This window comes from Haemaphysalis longicornis, unplaced genomic scaffold, assembly GCF_048455015.1.
Source record: "Haemaphysalis longicornis isolate Haplotype H1 unplaced genomic scaffold, Haemaphysalis longicornis Haplotype H1 scaffold_9, whole genome shotgun sequence".
Lineage (NCBI taxonomy): Eukaryota > Metazoa > Arthropoda > Arachnida > Ixodida > Ixodidae > Haemaphysalis > Haemaphysalis longicornis.
The window spans coordinates 79,894,718-79,920,997 of NW_027526460.1; the positions used below are offsets into that span (position 1 = coordinate 79,894,718).

At 47.4% G+C, this 26,280-nt stretch overlaps 1 protein-coding gene across 1 annotated transcript; it reads left to right on the forward strand.

Annotated features, from left to right (window-relative positions):
* The first annotated feature begins 572 nt into the window (after nucleotides 1-572).
* On the forward strand, nucleotides 573-25,271 carry U3-55k (U3 small nuclear riboprotein factor 55K). The gene is made up of 14 exons (XM_077685380.1): nucleotides 573-767; nucleotides 850-959; nucleotides 2,011-2,126; nucleotides 2,210-2,277; nucleotides 3,964-4,005; nucleotides 4,478-4,604; nucleotides 4,675-4,796; nucleotides 10,486-10,578; nucleotides 14,010-14,110; nucleotides 17,155-17,289; nucleotides 18,391-18,453; nucleotides 21,771-21,904; nucleotides 23,044-23,123; nucleotides 24,983-25,271. The coding sequence occupies exons 1-14, from the start codon at nucleotides 702-704 to the stop codon at nucleotides 25,130-25,132; spliced, it is 1,407 nt and encodes a 468-aa protein (XP_077541506.1). The 5' UTR covers nucleotides 573-701; the 3' UTR covers nucleotides 25,133-25,271.
* Nucleotides 25,272-26,280: the final 1,009 nt, after the last annotated feature.

The window sequence follows — 26,280 nt, forward strand, 5'->3', positions numbered from 1 at the left end:
TCGGCTCGCCAAGAATTGCTAGCTTTCAAGAAGAAAATTGTTGAGCCTCTCGCTAAGGTAGGCGTCTGCCAACGCCTTTTACATGGTAGAATGGGGGATCGTGCTGCAGGTGCATTAATTAACTGTAATCCACAGAAAAACTGAGAGAACGTACACCACGCGTTGAGGGAGACCTCAGTGCCGAACTCTCGAGATAAATTGCGGAGTAAACTTTTTATTCATTGATTGAACTGCTAGGGAAGCTGTGGCCGCTTTTCAAAACGCGCACTCGATCTCAGTAAAAAGACGGAGAAAAAAAAATGCGTTATGGAGGACAGGGCTCCGGAAATGCTAAATATATTGCGCAAAACGCGCACAGAATGCCACATACTGCTGTGTTCCACCCCCTGGAAAACACCTCTACCGTGAGGGGTATGAATTTTGAAATATTAGATTTTTATCACGCTGGCCTTTGATCAAATCATCCCTACAAGGTACATACGTCGAGACCAGAGTTTCGAAACCGAAACAAGATGAGGTCAAGTATCATCGTCAACAAATTTTCTCCGATTGTCTTTTAAGTTGGCTAAAATTTGGATTGTTGACTTGCATACACGCGGTTATTCACGCTGTGCTGCGTAGCGTGGTGTCTGCTTGTGTTGCATGAAGAACTTGCGAATTATAAGCAGTGTATCGTCACCGACGTGTAAATACGATCGTCAATGCCGTTCTTCATAAGGAAAGCGTCATCAGGAGGCCGGTCTGAAGCGCGGTCGAAAGACAAAAAGGTATGTCTGATGCCCAAATGTTCGTTTGACGTTTACCGCACGTGATGGACACTGCCACTTCACTGCCGCTTACATTCCTCAGAAACGCACCAAAAGTACGGTGAACTCTAACCATGCTCCAAAAAAGCAGAAGAAGGGAGCTGTCATGGGGAAACGGGCGGACGAGGTCGTTTCCAGCGAGTCCGAGGCCGAGTAAGTATTCCGAACCATGCGGTAATCATCCGAACTTCGGAAGTGTTTTTTGGGGTACGCATGTTGAAGCACCTTTTAGTGGGCTGTTACCAGGGGTTTGCAGCGTCATAAGCTTTTGTTCTCAGCCTGAAACCAACCTCAAACTGGTCATATTTGAGGTTGAGGTTAGTTCCGAAGATTCAACTTGCTGAGTGGTGGAGGGGTTGGAGATGTTGAATCCCAATTCTAGCCGAATATTTTGAGGTTGAGGTAGGTTGAGATCAGAGCTGAAACTAAACGTGACGTCCAAGGTTAGCCGCGTTTACTTTTCTGCGTGAGCACGCGTTATCCATTCTCTTGCATACGTTTTAAGTGCCTTCGAAATTTCTCTGCGAGGATTTCAGTATTTGCTCGCAATATTTTAACAAACTATTTTGACTCGCTTGTCGGTAGAGTTGTTTTGGATCGAAACACCCTGTTTCCTGAAGAAAGCGTGACTTTGCTTTGGCAAGTGCGTGAAGGGGCAGCTAAACAAGTGCATAGGACAATAGGCAATACTGTGGTAGTTGGCCATAGGAACCATAGAAACGCCCGCGAGAAATTTTGCTGCATAAATTTTGTTTAGTACATTGCGGAGGCTGCATTGTATAACCTTTAGAACCTTAAATTCGGTATTTAGCGTGCCCATTTCAAGTGCATAAAGTACATACGTCCTGGAACGATGGGTTTAATTAACTTTACCATAGTAGGATAGATGATTTTTTACATTGAGCAAGCCCTATCTTCTTAAGCAATGCTGAGCTTCACTAAGTAGACGTTGTCCTCAATGAAGAGGTTGGGGTTTAGGTGAAATCAAGAAAATTGGCGTGAATATTGGGTGAAGCTGTAGGTAATGAGGTCAATCACATCTTGGGGTGAATCACTGGGCAACTAACTTCCCACATGTCTTTAATGCTGTTAGTGTATGGAAAAGGCTGGAAGAAATGTTGGCTTTCAGTTAGGCACTAATTTTTTCGTTCTGCTTGTTTAAAAATGTTTTTCCTGTTCGATGTCTCTCGTGAACCTTTCACAGAAATGACATAGTCCTCGGCCGTCACCATGTCTCAGAGGATGAGGAAGACTTCGAGACTGAGCAGGAGAAGAAGCTTAGGCTAGCAAAGAAGTACCTGGCTGAAATCGAAAAACAAGGTAAGTTTGGCTGTTATTTTTGTCGTACATTGAGGAGTCACCACACAAAAGAGATTGACGGACATTGATCTGCGTTGTTCTAGAGAAAGAAAAGCTTGAAGCGGAGGAGATTGACCGTGCTGTCGTCTCTCATCGGCTGAAGAGCGACTTGGTGAGTGGCTGTCGAGTGTCGTGCTTCTTACAGGAGTAGCGACATGAAATTTCGAAGCTGAGGTAACTGCAATAGTTTTCTGTGTATGTGAAGATATCTTCCAGCAAGTTTCAACCTTAACCGTTTAGAACAACATATTTCAAATCAACTTTAATTTTGTATGCATGAGAAAGCTCAGAACGGATAGCCTTTCAACATCCTAATCAGCATGACACCATGAGCTCCTTGCCCCAAACTGCCAACGTCAGGGCTCCCGTGGCGTAGCCAAAGCACTGGCTGCTGTTGGCACGCGCTGCTTCCACTTATGAATCACGTGACAGTTTCGGGACTGACGTCAGGCTGCTTGCGCTGCATCGAGATCGGTTGTAGGGTGACAGAACGGTGATGCCAAGAGCGCCGTCCTCTCGTCGCGGCTGTCCCGGTGTTTGTTTAATCAAAACCAAAACTGATGGGAGTAAGCGAGGCTGTCAACAATTATTTATGCCGCAATCAACCATCTAATGTGCCATTCTATAAACACTGGGGTGGTAAAAACTTAAATGGAAGGTTTAACGCAAAAAAGACGAGGACGATGGCAAACGTGACAGGCGCTACTAGCGCCTGTCACGTTTGCCACCGTCCTTGTCTTTTTTGCGCTAAACCTTCCATTTAAGTATGTACCAACTCGCCCAACAGCACGTTCTGTTAAACTGGGGTGGTGGCACCCATAGCAGTGGAAAAATACATAACATGAAAATTTTGTGTTAGTGCTCCTTTCAGTCAGTCAGCCATGAAGACAAAATGCACCCCTGAAATGTGTTTCGTTTTGAGTGAAGAAAGATTAGTACTATTGAAAAACATTTCAATTCTGTGCTTTATGATGTCAGCAGGGATGTAATGGGTGGAAATACTAAAAGCGTTATCTGTGTATTAACTGTATGTTAGAGTTCAAATGATATGGCCACGAAGCCAAAGACGACACAGTTGTCTTGAAGGAAAAAAACAAGTTTATTGGAGCGAACTTGTGCTCCTCAACATCTCAAAGAATACACAGACGGCGAAGCAGCAGTCAACAAAGTGTCGTGCGCGGACAAGTGTCGGCGAACGGAATGCCGCGGCGTCTGCTCTGAGGGCATTTATCTTTTGGCGCAGGTGTTTCTCGAACATCGATTAACATCGAGAACACTGTAGATCAAAGAAGACTATTCTAGGCTAGTGACGTTAGGGTGGAACATTCTCCCTATCAAATGAGATAACCTGTGTGGCATAACAAAGAATGCAACTCTCGCTTCAACTTGGGACACAGATAACACAACCTGGCACACAACCCATTGCATGGTTCGCAGCAATATGATCCAACAGAACTTGAGGCACCATTAAAATCCCATAGTCGTGTCTCTTAGCCACGGCCTTGGTCAGGGGCCAGCAGTTGCGTGTCACCACTCACATCAACAAGCTCCTGTGACGTCATTAGGACCTGGCAGAATAGTGGCTTGTGGGTCGTCATTACTTTATCTATTTATCTTCATGTCGTGCTTAGATGTTGGAAATTTGCGCTAAAATTGCCAATAATGTTGTAGTTCAGTGCAGCCTTTTGAATGAAGCAAACTTGAATTGTTGTTTTTTATAACTTCTTTAATTGTGAGTTCGTGTAACCTCGCAATCTTCTAACATTTCGTGTCTTCTTATGTCATTTTCTTACTACAGTTGGAACAAAGCGGACAACTCCACAAACGAATTGCCGAAAAAGTAGGTACATTTTTATTCCTTTCAAGTAACGAAGCTGTGGCTGCACTCAAGCGAAAATCGTTTCCCTACTTTGAAAATAGCAAAAATACTTGAGGAAAGTACACATCTCTTACGTGCCTTCATACAACCGACAAACGGCTAACGTTTTGGAATGTGACCGCTCAACTTTGTTACTACTATCATGCAGACTGTGGTGTGAACTGTATGCCACTTAAGGCAATCGAGTTTAAGCCCTCATCTAAGATTCCCATTAATAACAAACTGAATGCTGTATAAGCAAACGTTGAGTGATTGTCCCTACATATTCCAGGACAACTAAAGGTGTACCGTGAATTTTTTTTTTAGCAAATAAAAACAACCTGATCTTCAGGTTTGGTACAATGGGTTTCGACTGCAATGTTGCTGTACCTGCAAACTTGAAGCCGGGAATTCGGTTCGTATGTCTCATCATTTTGTTTGGTGTTGCTTCCAGGTCCAAGGTGTCGACAGGGAGCGCATTCTGACCCTTAAGGGGCACAGCCAACCGGTGACTTGCGTGACGATCTCCCACGACGGCCAGCACATCTTCAGCGGCTCAAAAGACGGCTGCGTAATCAAGTGTAAGCGTGTCCCAGGATGGGGCTGTCGTTTTGCGCTAAACCGATACTCTCTGTCTCTCTTGCAATGCAGGGTGCGCAAAAACGGGCAAGAGGCTCCACACCGTGCAACGTGCCAAGAAGGACCAGGACGCAAACACTGCGCACGGCGGCCACGTTTTGGCCATCGCCATTTCTTCGGACGGCAACTTTCTGGTAAGTGCCCTCGGAGCAAGTTGTCTGCTGGGAAACCGCAGATAAGCTTGGAAATTTTGATCCACAAGAAAGCATGTTAGTTAGAATGCAAAGTGTGTATTGTCACACTGGTTGGGGGGTGCTGCGCTTGCGATATTCCGTTCCGCTCCGAGATAGGTACAAGTCTGGAATTTCTGGTGCAATGCATGATATGGCACGCGCCTCCCCTAAACTCATCAAAAAGATTACAAACCATTGTTAGTTATGAAGTGAATACGTAGAGAATTGAGCAAAGAGAACACTCCACAGTGAAAAAACAAAACAAAAATTTTGGGTTTCTGGAAAAAAAAAATAAAGGAAGCTCAAACTAAAGGCACATTCCCACTGGCGATTTGTCTCGTCGCGCGACGGCGCGCGTCGCGCGATGCCTTGAGGTGGTGTTCGCACTTGCGATGAGCGATGATGCGACTGCGTTCAGCGCAGCTGCTTCCCGACTTGTACGACCTCGTTGGTGCATCGACCATTCGCAGTCAAATAAAATGATGTTACGCGACAAAAGCAGGTGGAAATCAAACTAAAACACATGCTACTAACCTGGAGCAATGCCGAAAACATTTGCGGGTTGCGGGAGGAGCAGAAAATAACAAACTCAAGAAGGCTCTTTTCAACATATTATTGCACGAAGAAATGCACACGCTTGCTTTCACGCCACAACACCCGCATCACGGCCCACAAATGTCGCTTCTTTTCACAGGCGCAAAGTTCTGACGCCACCGAACTCTACGCGTGTTTACCAGTCGCCGATAGAACGATGAGGCTGCAAGTCAACCTACCGTCTCGCTGTCCACCTAGCTCTATACGATGATTACTTGCTTTTACAATCCATACACGCTTCTCCACACTGATGAGTTCCACGCTATTCGTTGATTAGTGCACGCGTACGCTGAAGCCACTGACCAAAGAACCGATGCACTCGGGAAGTTGCTTGCCGGCCCGACCCGGCGGGTACAGCGATAGCGGGCCAAGCGCCTGGCCGCCTGGCCGAGCGAGCCAGCGGCGGTGGCGGCGGCGGTTCGTCCTCGCCCGCCCGCCCGCAGCGTTTGCATACCGGATGTAAAGAAACGTTTCGTTTCCGGCTACGTCAGCCTACTCCGCGGCCATGATTGGCTTACCGGTTTTGTGGGGCCGTCGCGCGACGAGGGAATTCGGACCGAGAGCGATCGGCTCCGCCGTCGCAAAACGCCGAAAAGCGACGGCCGGCTCGTTGCTTTGCGACGTCGCTTTTCGTCGCGTGACGAGGCGCATCGCCAGTGGGAATGTGCCTTAAAGGGGCCCTGAAAGGCATTTTGAGCACACTAAATGAACTAGCGCAATCGCTAGATTGGGTCGCCAACGTCACCTGTGCCAAGTATTACTCTTTTACGCGCAGCGGAAAGCTCACACTTTTGTTGCAAAGTTGGTCGCTTTTTTCTCACCCTTTCCTTCGTGTTTTTGGACGCCGCCATCTTCACATGTCTACATCATCGATTCCCAGATGTTCGTCATGAGCTAGACATCCTGCTATTGGGCGGCTTTTTCACGCACTTCCGGCAAAGAGATGAGTCGTCTGCTCAGCGTCGACTCGCCGGCTGATCTGCCAGCGGAGTGCCGGAGTGCTTTGACATTTTACGACAAACGAAACAAGTGTAAACAAACGCTTAACCGTTTGTATTGAATGCAACACGGCCATAACACGACGTGGATTTTATCTTACGTGAGTACGTACCATAAAGAAAGTCCCGTGGCACTTCTTTGGTGCAATCGCAGAGAACGCCCTGAGCCGAATGCCCGGGTTTGACGCGTACATTTTATTCAACTTCAAAACAATCCAGAGATGCGTTTCGAACGAACGCAACGTCACAACATGCGTTGCAAGTCTGAACCGCGATTGACAGACGATGAATTGCCTCCTCCTGCCCGCCGTAGATACGGCACTCACCTCACACCCGGATTGCGGGGACGAGCAGCAAGTCACAACTCTGGCGCGCAAGCGAGAAGGCTTTTAGCCAGGCACACTACACATACCCCATGCGAGGTTGAGTGGTACGTCGTTCGAGAAAGATAATCCAGACTATGGGAAGCACTATCCACCCGCAGAAGTACAATGTCGCATTTCATCGCGAAACGAACGCGTCCACAACACACAGGAGGCGATGCACACACACACACACAACTTCGGTCGCTGCATTGGCTTAGCTGCAAGCTTCGTTCGGACAATCAGCGATGCTACGACGATACAGAGCTGCGTGAGGACGACGTGCTAACCACTTGACGTATTTAAAAACACAGGGGCAAAGAACTAGGTTCATCGGAAGCAAAAAATCTTTCCTCCATTATAGTGCCTGAAATATACTGGCTAGTGTGCCGAGGGCGGGCTCCAGGCGGGCGCCGGGAGCGATGTACGCGGCCGTCTGCCGCTTGGGGCGCTGCCGTGCGGGAGTGTGCGCGTTCATCCGGCCCGAGCAGATCGCGCGGTTACCTCCGAGCTGCGTAGCAGACGGCAGCGGCAGAACTTTCCATTCCCGCTTGCGACGAAAGCGAGCGAAAGCGACGGGAATTCTGTCGCACAACCAAAATTTGTCCCGACCATTCGACAAAAACGATCGTCGCGCGACAAAGCGACGGAATTCCTGCCGCTCTCACTCGCTTTCGTCGCAAGTGCGAACGGGCCTTTATGCGCAATCTCCGCCCCACATAAAAGAAGCTCTTGCTTGTCGCCTGAGCATACGGTTGATATCTGACTACGTTACACTGTGCTTGCCAGTGTATTTAAACGATGTCACTAGGTTTGAAACGTACGCGCTCGGCGTGCAGCTTTGTAAACGCAAGCGGTTTCACATACGCACGCTATTTTGCTGCTAAAAGAGTTTTAGTACAGCGTTTGTGGCCTTTGCATACGCTAAACGCTAAATATTTGCGTCCCGCTACGTGACACCGCGATGGGAGTTTTAGTAGAGCGTCTCATCAGTTCTGCGTAGCGACACACTAATGCATACGGCGCCATCTGTCAAATGTTTTCCGAAATGTCTCGCCGGCTGATCTGCTAGCGGAGTGCCGGAGTGTTTGGACATTTTACGACTATCCAAACAAGTGCATACAAACGCTTTCCCGTCAGTGTTGAATGCAACACATGGGTGCAGCTTGTCAGAACACGGGTTCTCGCTGATCGAGTGCAGCGTTGGTTTGCTCTTCGCCTTCACGTTCATCGCCGCTGATAAAGCGATCCGATCCGGCGCGTTTTGTGCACGGGTTCTGTGTCGGTTGAAAATGTCTTTTTTCACATGCCGCCGGTAGTAGGAATTACAACCACTGCAAAATAACACCCGGCACCAGCGGGGCCACATCTGAGACCGCGCTTTTTGGATAAACAGTGCGCGGTGCACCAAAGGGAACGAGCGCACGATTCTCCCCACGCGGCTGCGAGTTCGCCGCCGATACCAACTGCAGCCCTGCAGCTACGTACACCGCGAAAGGGCAAGGCCAGGCCGCACACATGCGGCCAGGTCATTCGTTCGCTTTTCCAGCCTGTCTCCATGGTGTCTACAGAGATGAAAAAGCCGAAAGAGCTGGCCCGTAGCAGACGGCAGTCTGTGGGAGCGCAATAGCGGAAGTACGTCACCGCTGAGGAGCGGAGCATCATGGGAGGGGAGGCCAACAGCGAAGAAACAGTTGAAAGGAGGAGGAAATACGGCGCGACGATAATTCGCGGTTTTTGATTTACGATTTCTCAGCTAATACTCATCGCTTTAACAAAATTCTTGCAGGAGGAGATTGCTAATACATTGCTTTATTTGGTTACATGTACATCCATGCATCGGCGGAAGGCATTTCAGGACCCCTTTAACACGTAAGGCTTGGAGGTAGTGAAGCTGTACACAGCCTTCATGACGATTACGAAGGTTTAAGTCCACGATTGCAGCTGATTTGCTTCTTCGCTGCCGCAACAACCTTTACTCCATTATTGTTGCTGTAAATATGATCTTCTTTAATTTTTTTGGAAGTGATAATCATTGGACATCACCTTAGAGGGGCGTTTGCTATGAAGTGTCTGTCTCGTTCCAAGCAAGTGTTGACACGAATACGACGCACGTTGAAGGGTTTTTTTTTTTTATTCCTCCCCTTTTGGTCAGTTTTGGCCAATCTCCCTAAGTGGGCATGCTTGGCTTGATGAACGTGCCCAAGGGATGCTGAGCGCTGGACATTTTCATTGTTTTGTTAACTGCCGGGCGGTTGCCGCGAGGCCTGCGCTCACGTGCACGCGCTCGGCAATTGCTCGGTATTTTTAACTGCGGACATGCAAAGTTACAATTTGCTAAACAGCTTCGCTGTTAAAAGAAATTACGATCACTGGGACTCTACCTGTAGGGTACAGAGGCCAAACAGCAAAGTTGTTTTGTCACTTCTTGAAAGGATATAAGGATTATTCCAAGCTAGCCAATAGATGGCGCTGGGTGCGAACAGGAAATGGCATCACAGTACCTATTTGAGAACAGGAAGTTGCAATGCATTTCTGAGCATGGTGTCACAGATTCGGTCTACAGCTGTTGTCCTTTTCCAGTGGAGAAAAAAAATTAATGCGTTGTGCACAGAAAAAAATCCCGGACCATCTCCACTAACGTGAAACCTGGGGAGGGGCAAAGCATGCAGTGTATAAGTGTATTCTTGGCGCCTTGGCGTTTTTGACAATGGAGATGAAATCGTTGAGGAGTAGAGGTATACAGCTTTGCTGTAAGTCTCGCGTCTTTAAAGCAGGTAGCGTTCTAGCGCGAGGCGTAAACAAGTGTCCCAGTGTTTTTTAGTACGCATCATGAAGTGTTCCAACATGAAGCGTAAATGAGTGTTCGGGTGTTTTTTTAGTACAAGTTTCGTTTTAGCACAAGGTGTAAACTAGTGTCCCAGTGTTTTAGTACCATGGCTACATGAGACGACGGTTAGGATGACGACATGAGACGTCGACAGCCTGAACCCCTAAGGGGCTTTGCCTCTAAAAAAAGGAACACAGGTGCAGGGGTAGCAAGCAAAGCCGTAGTGCTTGAGCAAGGCAAAGTGACTGGTGGTGTCGTCACCTGTGCACATTCCTTTAATTAAAACCGCGTTCTCGCTGACATTCACTGGTAATTGTCACATATGAAATGGCCTTGCACACATAGCAGTTGTGATATACAGCCTCCATCAGGGACTTTCCACTCGGGAGTTATCGAGTTTGCCACCGTATGCATTGCATGTTGACAGCATTTCACCCTCCATGCTGCAAACAGCAGCATTGATGTCATTGCTGCTGCTTCATTGAGGAAGAGGCAAATACACCCACCAAGGGCGTTATTGAAAGCGGTCTCAACGTTTCGGAGCCTGCTCAGCTCCTTCATCAGGGGCGACTGTGTGAGACCAGAAGCAGCAGTTATATAAGGTGCCTTTGAAGGGCAGAGCACTTTACTTGCTCACCTTGTTGTAGCTCGGTTGCTGGACCCACATGGAGCCACATGGCGTTCTGTCATAGCGGCGTCCCTCAGAGGCTTCGAAAACTGAGCGTTTTATATAGTTGATGAAATCGAGGGTTGGAGAGAAACCCGTCTGGTTTCCGTCCAATGTGCGTGTGTGTGTGTGTGTTTTGACACTTTTGGCAGTTGAACGGGTAGCCTCAGAGGATGTACTATGTTTTTGCCGTCTGCAGGCCACCGGGTGCCAGCTCAAGGTGGTGTTCATCTGGAACCCAGCCACGATGCAGCGGCTGCACGTCTTTCAGGGCCACAGGGGTCCCGTGATGGTGAGTCCGCCCTGCGGTGGCATTGCCAGCCACAGGTGGCAACATCTGTGGACATGGTAGATCTTTACATGTATGTTTAATATGATGCAAAAGAATGTTTGAAACGAAGTCAAGTTAACGCTCGGGCTGTTTTGTGCAAACAGTGTGTAGACAAAAAAAAAAGAGAAGACAACACAAAGCGCTTGTCTTCGAAGTTGATAAACTGAAATATTGGAAGGGGCACTAATGTAGAAATGCAGTCAAACCTGGTTATATCGAACTCTCAAAAACACACCTATCAGTTCGATATAGGGGATGATTTGATATAAGCAAGCTAAGGAACTGGATGTCAGGAAGGCACATACCATTTTTAAACAAAAACACTTTATTGGTGAAACTGCCTTACTTTTGCACTTAAATAGTCCTGTATCTTCTTCTGCTTGAACAACCTTGCTGCCCGAGACAGCACGCACTTCTCCACATTATCTAAAGGGTTGGAGCACCTGAAGCAGCAATCTTTCACATTTGCGAAGAAGCACCGGACTAGCGCAAGTGCACCAATCACCTCAGAGGTTGTGAGCAAAAGGTCGTAGTTGCTTCTCTCGTTGCGCCCACTTTTATTTCTGCTCAGTATGACATCGGCAATGTAGTCCTCTAAACTCTCCCGTGTTCGCGACACCATCATCCACATTCACAAACTTGCCAGCTGTTGATCCGGCAACGGCTTCTGGAAGTCCTGGCAGATCGCTCCACCCTTCTGCAACACAGACGGTGGCTTCGTTGCACACCTCAGGATTTTCAGTCATTACCGGCATGCACAAACCGGCAGATTTGAAGCAATTTCGGCCAGTTTCTTTGGTAACATCTCTCCAGAACCTAATTCAACAACAAGGTGTTCTCGGGAATCTCGTGCCTGACGGGGACATCTGACCTCTCACCCAGTTCGACTTGATTTACGATTGCCAGCTTCAAAATGAAAAGAAAATTTGTCCACTTCACGCTAGCTAGAGCCACTAATCACGCCTTTATTTAATGACATTAGTGCTAGCCACCTAGCTACACTTCTGAAAAAGTCCACAAAGCGCTGTTGACGGAAACACAACCAACGAAAAAAAAGAAACATGGCCGGCGTTCATTGTCTGTCTGGCCGGCGGGCTAGGATCATTTTTTGCAAGGGTGGGGGTGTCGACGGCTCGCGCTACATGGCTCGGCGCAGTCATGATAGAGAGAGCGAGGTGAGGGAGGGGAAAGAGCCGCCCGCTGCCCATGAGCATCCGGACTAAACCACTTTGAGGTGATGCGGCGGCGGAATTTCTACTCCGCCCTGAGGGGAAGCCAACTTGAGGGTGCACTTCTGCGGCATTTCTCGTTCGATATATCAGGAGTCGCTGGTATTTTTTTCGATATAAGCATAGCTTTCGCTATCTATTTCCATTGTAAATGTACTGTGTCCTGAAATCGTTCAATATAAAGGATAATTCGATCTAAGCGGGTTTGACTGTAGCTCTGGATAATGCTTCAAGCTGGCTGGTTGGATTGAGTCCTCAGTGCAGTTACCAGCTTGTTTTGCTTGCCCAGTGTCTTGCGTATGGGTCTTGATGAAACAAGACTGGTTCTGGTTGGACACCTCAAACAAGTAAGGAGTCCTGAAAGGCGTTTTGAGCACACTAAATGAACTAGCGCAATCGTTAGGTTGGATGGTCGACATCGTCTGTGCCAAGTATAACATATTTGTACGTGCAGCGGAAAGCTCACACTTTCGTTGCAAAGTTGGTTGTCGCGTTCCCACCCTTCCCTGTATGTTTTTGGGCCCTGCCACCTTCCCGCACCTACGTCATCGAATCTCACATGTGCGTCACGAACCAGAAATCTTGCAATTAGGCGGCTTTTTCTTGCACTTCCGAGGAAGAGAAGCATTGTCTGCTCAGCATTGACGGGTCACGGTGGCGCCTTTGGTTAATTAGTGCTTCCTCCAGCATGCCTAAACACTGTCGTGTCGGTCTATATTTGTCTTTTTTTACTCTATTACCACGCTTCTCGTTAAGGTGTGTTGGCTAGGCTGACACGATGATGACATGGTGGCGACGCCGACTTCGGAGTTGGCGGACCACCTTTTTTCACACGATGCCGACGGTGACACGAACGTGACGGCCAATCGAAAGTATCCGGGAGGTGACTGGCTGGCTGATTGAAGATGCCGACAATGCTGATCAACCGATGAAACGAGATTGAATCGTGGCACATGCAAAAATGCGATGTTTTAATTCTCAATAACTCCACTAATACTCATCGCTTTAACAATATTCTTAAAAGAGGTGATTACTAGGGCATTGATTTACCGGAAAATGCGAACACCCATGTATCGGCGAAACTTCTTTCAGGGCCCCTTTAAAACTTCTACAGCTTCTCCTTAGTTCTGCACCAAAGAATTCATAAGGCTGGATTGTTTATTTAGTACTGCCTACTTTCCCGTTCTGGTTTGTAGCCACCAATACGTGACAACAATGTGTTCATACTGAAGTTGTCCAGTTACTGTCATTTATTTTCATCAACATTTTCATGTCCATACCTATCCTAATCAATAGTATACTATCAACACTTTCAAGTTCATGTTTTTCCTTTCAAATTTGGCGCTTTCGGAGTGCACTCTGAGAGCTGCGCCATCTACTGAGTAGTAAAGACACTTACATCCTCTTTGATTTGTTTTTCTGCAAGTCGCGATTTTTTAAAGCACTGCCGGTGTGGTGTGGCAGGTGCTCGGATGAAATGAAAATGGCGTCAACAATCGCATGCTATGGTGCTGAGGAAATGCCACATTTTTAGCAATTTGACGCACATGCATAAAACTAAGGTCTTTTTCTGCGATGCATGTGCGGCCAATCTATGCTTCACAAGTTCGCAAAACTGCTTTGCACAGAGGCATGCAACCCGGTAGTTGGAACATTTTTTTATGTCAAGAAATTTTACAGTTAGGCGTTTGATATTTGCAGGAGTTTTGCACTGATAGCGTATGCTCAAAAATGTGCATCTTAATTTTTTTTTTCTTCTGTGTGGAGCAGCACAGACATCTCTGTGTACTTTTTTGGTGGTGTGCCGAAACTTTTCTGCGCAGCTTTTTTTTTCTTTTTCTTCAAATACAAAATTCCTGTGTGCAACAATTACTGCTGCAAAGAAATTTTATTCTTCTACAATTTGATTTTATACGTTTATATGTTGCATATTTTTGGGGACCAGAAAAAAATCATTTGCTACACTGCCCAAAATCACTGCTTTTCCTGTGGACAGGAAAGTGTTAATTGGACTCCAGGGTTCATTTCGCTTCTTTTGGTACTGTTGGGCATCATTTGTACGTCATTCTACTCACTTGTGCAGTTTGTCGGTTGTTTGTGCGGATGCAGCACTTGTAACGTGCTCGAGAGAAAAATTCTCGAGGCTGACCTCTTGCGTTGCAGGGCCTAGCCTTCCGAACGGGCACCCACCAGCTGTTCAGCTGCTCTGGAGATCGCTCGGTGAAGGTGTGGAACCTGGATGAGATGGCCTACGTCGAGACACTGTGAGTGGAGTCGTTTTCTCTCTCTCTTCTTTTTAGTGCGAAGCACTTAAAGGGACCCTGCAGCACTTACCATCTACTACTCATGTCCCAGCAATCTCCTTCCGCAAGAATTATGAAAATTCGTTCTCTATCACTGAAACTACGTGCCATGAGAAATCGCGCATAATTGTCCCCTCCCAACTCGACCGTGGACAACGCGACAAAAGCTGCGCGCTCTCTCCTTGAGGAGAGGGGGGGTTGTCTTGTGGTGTTCTCCTCGGCTGCCTTCGATATATCATAGGCCGAGGAGTTTTCTCCTTTTCTCCGCAATGTGGAAGGGTCGATTTCCGGTCTGGTGCCACGAAAAAGTAGGCACGCTGCCTGCCTGCTCGCAAGCACGTGCTCAGGCTGGTAGGGAATTTTTGAAGCAATAAATGTTCGTTTTCGAGAGGTCTCGTTGAAAGGGGCGTATTGAGTTTGTCACTCAAACTCTGCGCGCACTCATAACACAAAAGAAGCGCCAAAAGTATGCGTACAGGTTCGGCATAGAAGAGGTTGGTACAGAGGGCCGCCGACGGCGGATCGTCACAGAAAATGTGAGAAAGAAGCCGCGAAGTTGACCAGCGACATCCTGTAGGACAGCCATGGCCCAAATGATGTCGTTTAGGCCATGCCAGGGGTGCACAATAAGGACATTTAAAAAGAGCGCAGGTGGTTTCTTCGTGTCTTTCACAGGGATTTGCGCGCTCACCGCTTCACGTGCACGTGTAATATTTGGCTCAGGTATTCCTGGCAGCGTAATCTAAACGTTGTGCAGGTTTACTTGCACTGCTCAAAGAGTGTTGCGGGTCCCTTTAAGCGCCCGCTCGTGTGGTTTTGTGGCGCTGTCGTTTCTCATTGTAAATGAGTGAACGAAGGGGACACCAAAGACAGACGAGGTAGAACGAGCAAGAAAGCGGAGGAGGGAAGCATGAAAACAGTGGAGGGGTATGCTGTATGCCGAGACAGTAGAAGACATTCAATGCGCTACTAGTTAACTCACAAAAACGAAGAGGCGGCCAAAGATAGAGTGAGCAGGGAAGCGGAGGGTGAAAGGCACGAGATATGGTCCCCCACGGCGACGCGTTACGAGACAACACCAAAGTAAATCGCCCACCTTCTTGTGTTCGCTGATGTGGCGATCACTTCGTGAGACACAGTGGGTATGTGCCGTCACCCAGAATGCAGCTGTTCACCCTGCGCACAAGTTTCGCATTGGTGCGCATCGTACTCGTCAGCCCTTTCTTTTTTCTTTTCCTGCAGTGGTGATTGTGTACTTTTTACATTTGTAGGATTCATAGCAGGATCCCATGGTTTTTCTTTTCTAACTGAACGGCTATTTGTCACGCTGCTCTATTGTCGCCACTAGGGGATGTGTGCAAGGAAGTCGCCGATGGCAAAATGTAGCTGCTGCCTCGAACCTTGCTTAGTGTGGGGTGTAAAGGTCATTTAGGGCACCCGTTTGTGCTGGCTGACCTATGTCTGGGTCTGAAAGGGTTAACATGCATTGTGCTGACAGCCTTCTAAGTGGTTGTTCCTTCAGCACTGTTGATTTTATATGTGGTAATAGGGCAGGAAAGTTGCTGCTTTCCCCCTCTCTTAATCCCTGATGCATTGCCCCCCTTGGTTGTCTATTAAATCTTCTAAATATTTTTGAGAACGCCAACCAGAAGTTGCTGTTTTTCGCTGTGCTTTTGAAATTGAACACTCTACATGCCTTGATTGTCTTCGTTCTACAACCTCATACCTTGTGTGGCGCCTTTTATGTAAAATAACATTGAAAGTCTTTTGCCCCTTTGTTTGTGCATGTCAGTGTTTTCAGTTGGCCCCTCGTAGTTTTACTTAAACTATTTCGCGACCGCGGAAAAATGGCTGATTTTGAGTGCTTCCAGAAAACTTTTTTTCTTCTCTTGAGCTAGTGGATGCATTTAGCATTGCTCTACATGAAATCGTAGCTTATAGATTTCTCTTTCAAAACACATAACAGCAGTTCTTTGAAAGGCTTAGTAATTGAGAGTTTATTGGTCAATGAAAGAAAAAGAAATACTAAAAAATATTATACACAAAACTCAAATAGGCAATTTTACTGGGTGTAAAAATTATTTTAGGAATTCTAAGGTATGAAAAATGTTTCTATGTTCCTAAGCTCTGATTCAATATATTACACCAATGCTGGACACTGCAAGTTCTGGATTTTTGCAAACCCGCTGACACAATGGCCCTGGCGGCTGTGTCGCTCCGCAAAGCCTCTCGAGAGTCAGTCAGTCGGTCTCTCTAAAATATACATCCAAGCATGCCTGTTTGCGTTCTGACACAAAATCCTTATCACTTTAGCGGTAAAAAACAAGAAAAAAAATTAGCACTCTTGATACGCAGCGCTTGTTTTACACGAGCGCCAGGCTATCTTGAAGGTGATAATGCAATTCGGCATGCTGCATTTGGCAAAATATCCCCACTGCACGTTGTCCAGACCCTACACATGAAAGTAATGCCGCAGTTGTCAGATATTAGGCACGTTTTGTTTATAAATGCAGCGCGAAGTCAAAAATGAACTTTCTCTGGTAGCACCTGCCGAAGTCTAAGGCTGTTGAATCGGAGAGGCTTCATCAGAACTAAAATCTGAAGAATCCACATCGTTGCTGGAGTCGTCGCTGCTGCTGGGGTAAAAAATATCAGCAGCAGCAGCTGTGGCCGAAGTCTTTGAAATTGCTGTCCACTTTTTGCAGAGCATGCAGTGAAACAGGATGCCATTTTCGCGCAACTCGCCAGTATCGCGGTTTCAAATGTCGCTCTTGGCACCATGTCTGCATGTGAAATGTCAACAACAGATATTAAAATCGAAAAAGGAGTTGTCAACGAATACGCCAGATGGCGTCTGTTGCCCGCAAGGCGCAGTTTTTAGTTTTCGTGGGAGGTTTTAAATCATCGGAGCACCGTGTCTGATGGTCTATGGTGCCGTAAGGAAAGAGTTTAAATTGTGCCCCCCTGAGAGCTCAGCCCTGACCTGCCTTCACCGTGTTTTGCAGCTTTGGCCATCAGGACACCGTGATGGCCATCGACAGCTACACCAGGGAGAGGGCCGTCACCGCCGGTGGCCGGGACAACACCGTGCGCGTCTGGAAGATACCCGAGGAGTCCCAGCTGGTCTACCACGGCCACAGGTCGGTGTTCCGGGATCAGAGCCCACCTGCACACCCTCGGGAGATACGGTTATCGCTTAGCTGAGAGCCTTTCTGCCGCTGACGCTCCGGTTGTGCTAAGCGGGCCGTCGGGAGCGTCAAAAGTGGTCACTCTCTAATGTTTCAAGATGGCGACTTGACTACTGAACGCATAGCTAGTGCTTCGTAGTCGGTGCATGCCTTTGTTGTCTGCGTGGTCTTTTTTTGCGGTCCTCTGTTCTTTCCACCATGGAATTTCTCACTGCGAAGGCACAGTGGGTTCACCACGATGCTGCGTTTAAGAAGAAAGCAATCTTGTGCGCGGAAAGCAATGGAAATTGGGCCACATCATGTGTGTTCAGTGTTCCGGACACTTGCGTGTGGGACTTGTGCAAACAGAAAGAGAAAATTTTCGCAAGCAAGGCGACACGGAAAGGGTTCAGCAGAACAGAGAGGGGCCGGTATCCCCAAATAAAAGACCTGCTGGCGGAGTACGCGCAGCAGCAGCGAGCAACTCAGAGACCCGTAATGACAGAGCTGCCGGGGCGGCGCTGCCCCGGACCGTCGTTGCGGTGACTGTCTTGCCGGCAATAACTGGTACATTTCATTTCGTGCCACCTTTGGAGTGAACCTTGCTGGTTCCAAGTGAGAAAAAGTTGCATTTTTGTATTAAATAATGAAAGTCTAGTGCGCGTTACAATCGAGGACGTAGCATTTTTTCTTCTTTGGACCGCGAAAAATGGGTGCGCGTTACAATCAAGGGCGCGTTAGATTCGAGTAAATACGGTGAGGCAATTTCATCAATAACATGCTTTTATAAATAACGTCTGCTTTTATGACATTGGATTCCTTAACTTGCTTATGTCGAATTATCCCCTATATCGAACTAATAGGTGTTTTTTTTTGCGAATTCAGTACAACTGGGTTTGACTGTGCTTCGTCATATTGAGGTTCGACTGTATTACTTTGCAGGGGTTCGTGGATAGTGCTGATCTTGTATTTCTTGAGGCACAACTTGTGCTGTATAAAAAAGAGTGTCCACAGTGCTTACCTGGCACGTGGAGCATTTTCAAGCTCATGAACAGTACCCTTTTGTATTTCCAGCTGTTCCATCGACTGTGTCCGAATGATCAACGAGCAGCACTTTGTCTCAGGCGCCGATGACGGGCAAGTGCTTTTGTATGGGAAAGGAGAGGGCACCTGTAATTTAGCCCAAATCTCCTCTCTCATCCCCCCTTTTACTGTTCCCAACAGATTCTTCCAATAACCTCTGAACTTGTGATGTGTATCGGAGCAGAGTTGTCTATCCTGGTGGTGTCACCACATAGCTGTTGGGTATGATAGGGGGAGGATGTGGTTAAACAAGAAAATTGCAAGGCCGAGAAAGCAAAAAAGTACAGCTGAAGGAATAGGTACAAGTGTGGATACATAAAAAGGGGCTGGCCAAAATCAGATTTGTGAGTGATGAAAAATCTTCATCTCTTTAGTAGCACCACATAGTAGCCACATTGTCTCTTGAATAGTCTTAACAGAATGCAGTGTGGGCAAACATTTAACTGCACATTAAGTTGAAAGCGCTGATGCTCTTATTCACAAGCACCGGAATCAGTCTTCCGTGTTGGCGCAGGCTGTTAAGTAATTAAGTAATCCAGCTGTTTCAGGGGATACTGCAGCAGCATCATAGTAGTTACCACAAAAACGCCACAACAGCTGTGTGGGAAATTTTCTTTAGGTTACCTTTTTGTGAGAAGTTGAAAGTGCTGGCATTGGCTGGCGTAGATAAGTGTCCAGTGCTTGGTAATAACCTCTGGTGCAGCCATTAATGCCTCTGCTGTTCACTCACCTGCTCGAGATGCCGCAGAACTGTAACGTCAGGCCGGTGTGCAAGTTAGGAAGCTGCCAGGCATCCCACGTAGAAAGTCAGAAACTGCCTCGAAATGGTCACTGCTGCTTTGTGTTGGTGTGGTAGTGATCTTTTTGTATGGATTTTGCACACTTTTTTCTTGTGCATGCCCATGTTATCGTGAAAGCGGTACTGTAAATAACAGAGGAAGATATAGCGGGCTGCAGTACAAGAACGATTAGCACACAAATGTCTGTTATCTCTCTTTTCTTGAATATTAGTTCTTACCTCTCCCCCCTTGTTTTTCGTTTTCATTCATAATACAGTCAAACCCCGCAATAAAGAAATCCCGCGAGTATGAAATTCCCGTGGCAACGAAATATTTTCGGATCCCCGGTGAACGTGCATTGGAGCTCATGTATTTCATTTCTCATGGCAGTGAAATGTTTTTGGAAAGCAATCTCGGGTTAACAAAATTCTCTGCAAGTCTGGTCAGCAGTTTATCTACCAATTTGACGCTAGCAGCATCCAAAAAGTGCTCAAACGCGTTTTTTTTTTACTTAAATTGCGTAAACTTCTTCCACGGGACACTTGCATGGCTGCCGCCATATTTGTTTACAAAAAAGACAGTGCAACAGGCAGGCGTGCAGGCAGCCTCACAGCAACACCACCAGGGGGCAATGCATGGTGACCCCCGGCACGTCTTTGGCTTGAGCTATTTAGCCGGCTACTGCTGAACAGCGCACGTGCATTCGTTACGTGAACGGCAATCAGCACATTTGCTCCCAATCGAAAGTGGAAGTTTTTATCACTGCAAGATGAGGTAGTCATCATTGCCCAAGCCAGTAGCCCAAGTGGAGGAAGGAAGGATAGTGCTGATGAGTTTCGAATTGTGTGCAGCAGCTTGTACCATTTTGAAAAGCAAGGACGTCGCTCTTTAATGGCGCACGTGCGCAAAAAAAACGGTGGCGGCTGTGGCCTTTCTGGACGTCAACAAAGCGGTGCTCACTTAGTTTTTGCACACAGTAGTTGAACAACGAGGTGCCACTGTCTGGCAAAGTTCATCAACAGAAGAAACTGGACTTTGCTTGCATGCCCGAACGTACTCAGTACCGAGGACCAGGGACAAAAACATGAAGAGAAGGCAAATCCACAGGATGTTTTGGATGTGTTTGACACGATTCGGTCGTTCTTAGTTGCGCACAGCTAACAATGAAGCAGTTCTTGTAGTGTGAGAACTGAGCTGTGAAGTTACCGCAAGGTAAGGCTCGCAAAGTTATATACCGTATTTACTCGCATAATCCTCGCACTTTTTTTTTTTCGGAAAAGTCAATGCAAAGTTAGGGGTGCGAGAATTACGCGGGAAAAAAAAAAAATCCGGTGCACAGTGTTGCCAATTTGCCTTATGCCAATCCCGCTAAATGTAGCGGTCGTTTTTTGTATAGGTAGGCTCAGTGTTGCCAACAGAATTTTATTATTTACAACGTAAACAGTCTCCCGTCGATCAGCGATCATGAAATTGCCGCCTTTGCTTTCTGGCGCACGCCTTATCTCGTCGTCGTATGTGCGTGCCCTACTCCAGTAACGCACGTTGAAGTCAGTGACGCCGAAGCGCCTGCCTGCGGCACGGTTGCCGTGTTCGATCGCGTACTCTTTCGCTTTCAATTTGAAAGCGGCAGTGTAGCTGGCGTTCCTCCCCATGGCGAAGCGGCACCAAGCACAAAACAATTAGATCAAAAAGTTCTCAAAACGGCAGCGAGCTATCCACCACTGACACGAGTGACTCACTGACTGCTGCCGCTCAACGGCGGGACCACGACGGCGACACGACGACACGACAGCGGGCTGCGCGAACACCATCTAGTTGCGCCCACGCGAAACATGCGCGAAACCGGCTCAAGGGCAGTGTGAGTAGCGTGTTAGGGCTCCTGTTAGGGAGTAGCCATGCAGGTTGTTAGGGCGCCTGGATGGCCTTGGATACACAGCACTCTCTGCCGAACAGAGAGGCAGCGGGGGAGGGCGCGCGTTGGAGAGCGCGTGCACCATGCGGGTTTCGCGAGCAGGCAACTTTCGCCGCTGCAAAGTTGGGGGTGCGAGGATTATGCGAGGAACCAAAAAATTCAAGTTTTGGTGGCTCACATTAGGGGTGCGAGGATTACGCGAGTGCGAGGATTACGCGAGTAAATACGGTAACTGACTCTTGGAAATAAATTTTCGCTTTGCGGGTGATTTTTCTATCATTTACGTTTCATTCTCGCCGCTATGAAATTCCTGCAAAACACGATTTTTTTTTAGTTTTCCCGGCGGATTCGTTATTTCAGGGTTTGACTGTAGCATGTGGGACACTTCTCACCTTCAGATGAAGTTTGCTGCGTTGACACAATAATCCATCAAGCCCCCTACGTGTTTGCAACGTCTCTTATTTGCAGTGGAACCTTTTAAAAGGCCCGCAGAGACTTTTGATGCAGGGGCATGTCTTTTACAACCACAAGAGATTACTGGCACCAAAGTTCACGTTCGCAAAAGTGATTTGCTCTTTGGTTGCAACGAATGCTGACTTCTCACCACTTCTTTCGCAGCTCATTTTGTCACTTGTAAAGCAGCGGTTGGTGATTGTTGTTTGCCTTTGTTGCGTGTCCAGCTCCCTGAGCCTGTGGACGGCCCTGAAGAAGAAGGCGACCTGTGTGGCACACCAAGTGCATGGCTGCCAGGATGGGACGCCTCGCTGGGTCACCGCTGTGGCTGCCCTGCGTTGCACCGACCTCATAGCATCAGGTAAGAGAGCGCTTTTAAGTGCAGAGCACCTTAAGGGCTTGCCTTGTCATTGTAGCTCACTCGCTGGACCCAAGTAGAGCCCGGCGTTCCGTCATAGGGCGTCCCCCAGAGGCTTCGAAAACCCAGCGGTTTAAATAGTCATCACCATTCGAAGCTTGTGAACCGCTGGTGCTCGTCATACATCTCCCCGTTGTTTAGCGCAAAGAAAACTGCAGGTACATTTGAGGTAAGACATACGTAATTGCCCGGCAGCGCCTGCGTTCATTTAGTTGGGAACGCTTGTTGGGCCGGTTTTTGCGACAGTGAAAAAAAAGTGGCAGCGCAACGCCGTCATGTGCGGAAGGAAAAGCAAGTAGAAAAAGAACAGAACTCCCACTGGTGCTGTTTCACGCTGATGGCGCACGAGCACTGCAAAGGTGGGAAATTTGAATTGCAATGGGTTGTAGCAGTGAGCGGATGAAGGCGAATCACTGCTCTGCACTTCCTACAGCTTTCACGTTCAGTGTAACGGCTTCAATTTTTTGTCTGTCTGTTTTTACGCAGCAGTAAGTATGTGACCACTTCCCACCTGCAGCTGTTGTGTAGGGGGTGGAGGTGTTGCATCAAAAAGTGATACTGCGAAACTATCGGCTAATATATATATATATTTTTTTTTTCGTAAGAGTTAGGTTGCTGACTTTTACGTTCCGTGTACATCCATGCAATTCTTTTCACAATATTGTGTTATTAGACATCTTTAAAACTACTGTTCAAATTCGCAGGCGCCAGTACTTGCGCATTGGTGAGTGCCGAGGACTGCTCGTTCAGTGTTACTGTAGATGTCAGTGGCTGCTTTCCTGAGCATTTCGAGGATGTTGTGGTGGTTTTCCCAGAGCCAGTTCAAGCGCTTGTTTTAAGACTCATTTTCAGGAAGCATATTTCATGTGGTTAGTGGGGACATCAAGATCAGGTGGCATCTATCTCAGTGTAAACTCAAGGGCAAGTAGCGCCAGTGGTAATAAATGGGTGAAGGTTGCATAATTCTAAGTTTGATAGCCTGTAAAAGTATGATCAAGCACATAGATTTCTTTGTTATTGTTAGATTTGTTTTTTTTTTTTTTTTTAATGCTGATGTCATTTCATTCAATCTTGGAACGCAGGTTCTTGGGACGGAGAAGTCAAACTATGGAGTTCTGGAGAAGAGTGCAAAAAGCTCAAGAAAATTGCAAGCATTCCTGTGGTACGTTGCCTGCTTGAAAACACACTTGATGTGGATGTGCTTGAAATTAGAACGTTAAAGAGCAGGGTGAAGGTCGTCAGTAAGCTGTTCTGTTTGTTATGCATTGCTCGTATGCAGAGCGACTTGGCTTGGGCTCCTGTGAATTATGTCTGTTCAGATTTTGTCTTTAATCCCCCCCTTGCTTCTTCCCGCACTGAATTCCAGGCTAGTGCGCAAGTGTAATCAAAAGTAATTGAAACATGGTCTCGTAAATTTACAGGAATTTCTCCTTCCGGAAACTGTCTGGCTGCATTGGTGTACGTTTAAGGGATTCTTCCCTAATAGAAAAAGGTTCCTGCAAACTGATAATGGCTGTCATAAAGCCAGTAAGAACAATATTTTGTGATGTTCCAATTACTTATGGTTGCACCTGCACCTTATCATTCAGGTGTAGCACCAGTGCGCACTGATTAAAAGTGTCGATGTTACACTTTGGCTAGGAGGTGGACTGTAATTGATGGCTTAAGATTCACTGAGATCGTCTTCAGAGTGTGTAATTAATGTGTGTCTAACTTTATGGTAGTTTGGGCGTTTGGTTACCTTTGCGGCTTTGAACGGCATCACATCCATCAGAAAAAGAGCCACAGTCACCTAGTTTCAAAGCAGTAAGCAATGCAGTGGCCTGTGTAGATTAATCCAGAGCCGTTCTTCTTGCGGTTCAGTTGCTGTCTCGGTGCACCGAATCCCAAGTGGGATGTTGTATTATACATGTTAATCCAAAGCTTGTGTGAAGATTAGTGAAGCTAGTGTAGTCTGAGTCTTCTCAGTAAATCCTGCATTCGTTTGTTCTTTTTTGTGCTGCTGAACCTGGGTTCAATCCCGGCCACAGTGGCCGCTTTTCAGGTGTTGGCAAAAAGCGAAAACACCCGTGCGTCGAGATTTGAACACACGTTACAAATCCTCAAGTGGTCAAAATTAATCCGAAGCCCTCCACTAGGACGCGCCTCATAGCCCTAGTGCAGTTTCGGCAGATTAAAGGGGCCCTGCAGCAGTTACCATCGACTACTCGGAATGTGTTTGGGGCTAAAGTCTATTGTCCAGCAATATTCTCCCTCAAGAATTACGAAAATCCGTGTACTGTCACCGAAACTACGTGCAATGAGGAATCGTCCATAATTGTTCCCTCTCAACTCGACTGCCGACAACGCGACAAAAGCTGCGCGCTCTCCTGGTGAGCGGGGGTGGCTCGCGGCATTCTCTTGGCGGCCTTTGATGTATCACAGGCCATGGAATTTTCTCCTTTTCTCCACAACGTGGAGGGTTCTATTTCCGGTCTGGTGCCACAGAAAATAAGGCATGGCTGCCTGCTCGCAAGCGTGGGCTCAGGCTGGTAGGGCGTTTTTGAAGCAATAAACGTTTGTTGTTGAGTGGTCTGGTTGAAAAGGGAGCATTGAGTCCGTCACTCAAACTCCGTGTACACTCAAAACACAGAAGAAATGCCAAAACTGTGCATACAAGTTCAGGCATAGAAGAGTTGGTACACAGCGGCGGCGACGACGGCGGATCGTCACAGGAAGTGCGAGGAATAAGCCGCAAAGTTGACCAGTGACAGCCAATAGGACATTCATGGCCTCAATGACGTCGTTTAGGCCATGCCAGGGGTGCACAATAAGGAGAATTGAAGAGAGCGTGGTTGGTTTTTCCGTGTCTTTCACAGGGATTTGCGTGCTCACCGCTTCACGTGCACGTGTAATATTTGGCTCGGGTATTCCTGGCAATGTAATCTAAACGTCATGCAGTTTTACTTGCACTGCTCAAAGAGTGTTGCAGAGCCCCTTTAAGCCCCCGTAATTTGAACTTCGTTCATTCTCTTCACGCAGGAAGGATTTGTGAACGCCCTGGCCTTCAGCAACTCCGGAGATGTCCTGGTGGCCGCTGTAGGAAAGGAGCACCGGTTAGGTCGGTGGTGGAACCTTCGGGAGGCCAAGAACTCTGTGGTGGTCCTTCCCCTGGTGCTCTCCAATGTGTAATAATAAATAGCGACGTTAGGTGCCCACATTACATTACTTCAGCACAATCGTGCGAGTGACTTGGTTGCCAGCATTGTGCATGGGTGAAGCCATCACCGTTCGCACTTTCAGTGATGAATAAATTATGATTGAAGACTTACCTGCTGTGTCTGCGAAATGGTTCGAGATACTTCACTTGTTTCAGGCAATGCTTGCTGGCTAGCAAAAAATTTCTCTGGGAACTTAGGTCTGCTTGCATGTTTCAAAGGCGAAAGCCTGACGATACTGCCACTATTCTACAACTTATACCGTACTCAAGTTTTGGCCGATACTTTTTTTTTTTAAGTCGTTTACAAAAGTCGGGGGTCAGCTTAGGATTTGAGGATGCGGCTTTCCTGCCACCACTAGACGCAACGCCATCTCACGACCCCAGGCTTGCAGCTGGCAGGTTTTCACTGTGTTTTCAGAACTTTTATGGTTTCCAGGCTCCATTTTGCCTGTTTCAATGTTGTGAACCAATCTCTGCGTTCCGTTATTGCTTGTGTACGTCGTCGCGTGACCTCAAGAAGTGCCTGTGTTCAGGGCACAATGCGCCCACGAATCGGTGCCACTACACTGCGGCTTTCAAGCGGAAGGTAGTCCTAGAGGCCGTGAGAACTTCACACCTCTAAGCACAGCCATGAGAAGAACGTGCGCCAGTGGTGGAAACAGCAGATGGAACTTTTCAACTGCGCCGCCAAGTGTGTGGCCTTCACAGGACGCAAGCAAGATATACATCACGAGGTGGAGAAGGAAGTTGCTGACTTCACCCAGTAGCACAGAGAGGGTGGAATGCCTGTGACAACAGAGGTAATACAGGCGAAGGTGAGGTAGATAGCAAACATGCGAGGCATCGTGCGGGCTTAGTTTGAGGCCAGCAGGGGCTGGGTTTAGTGTAGCTTATTTAGTGGCGCCAGGCTGGGTCACTCGTTTTGTGAAGCAGTTCCAGTTCAGCCTGCGAGTGAGCATTGAACATGCTGCGACAAGCACCGCAAAAAACAAAGTGCATGTTATAGTCTCAGTCTAGTGCCTTTCTGCATTTGACTTATATTCTAGGGAAGTTTTTTTTTTTTTTTTTTTTTTTTTTTTTGTGACCTTCTGAATTTCGGGGGTCGGCCTAGATTCAAGCT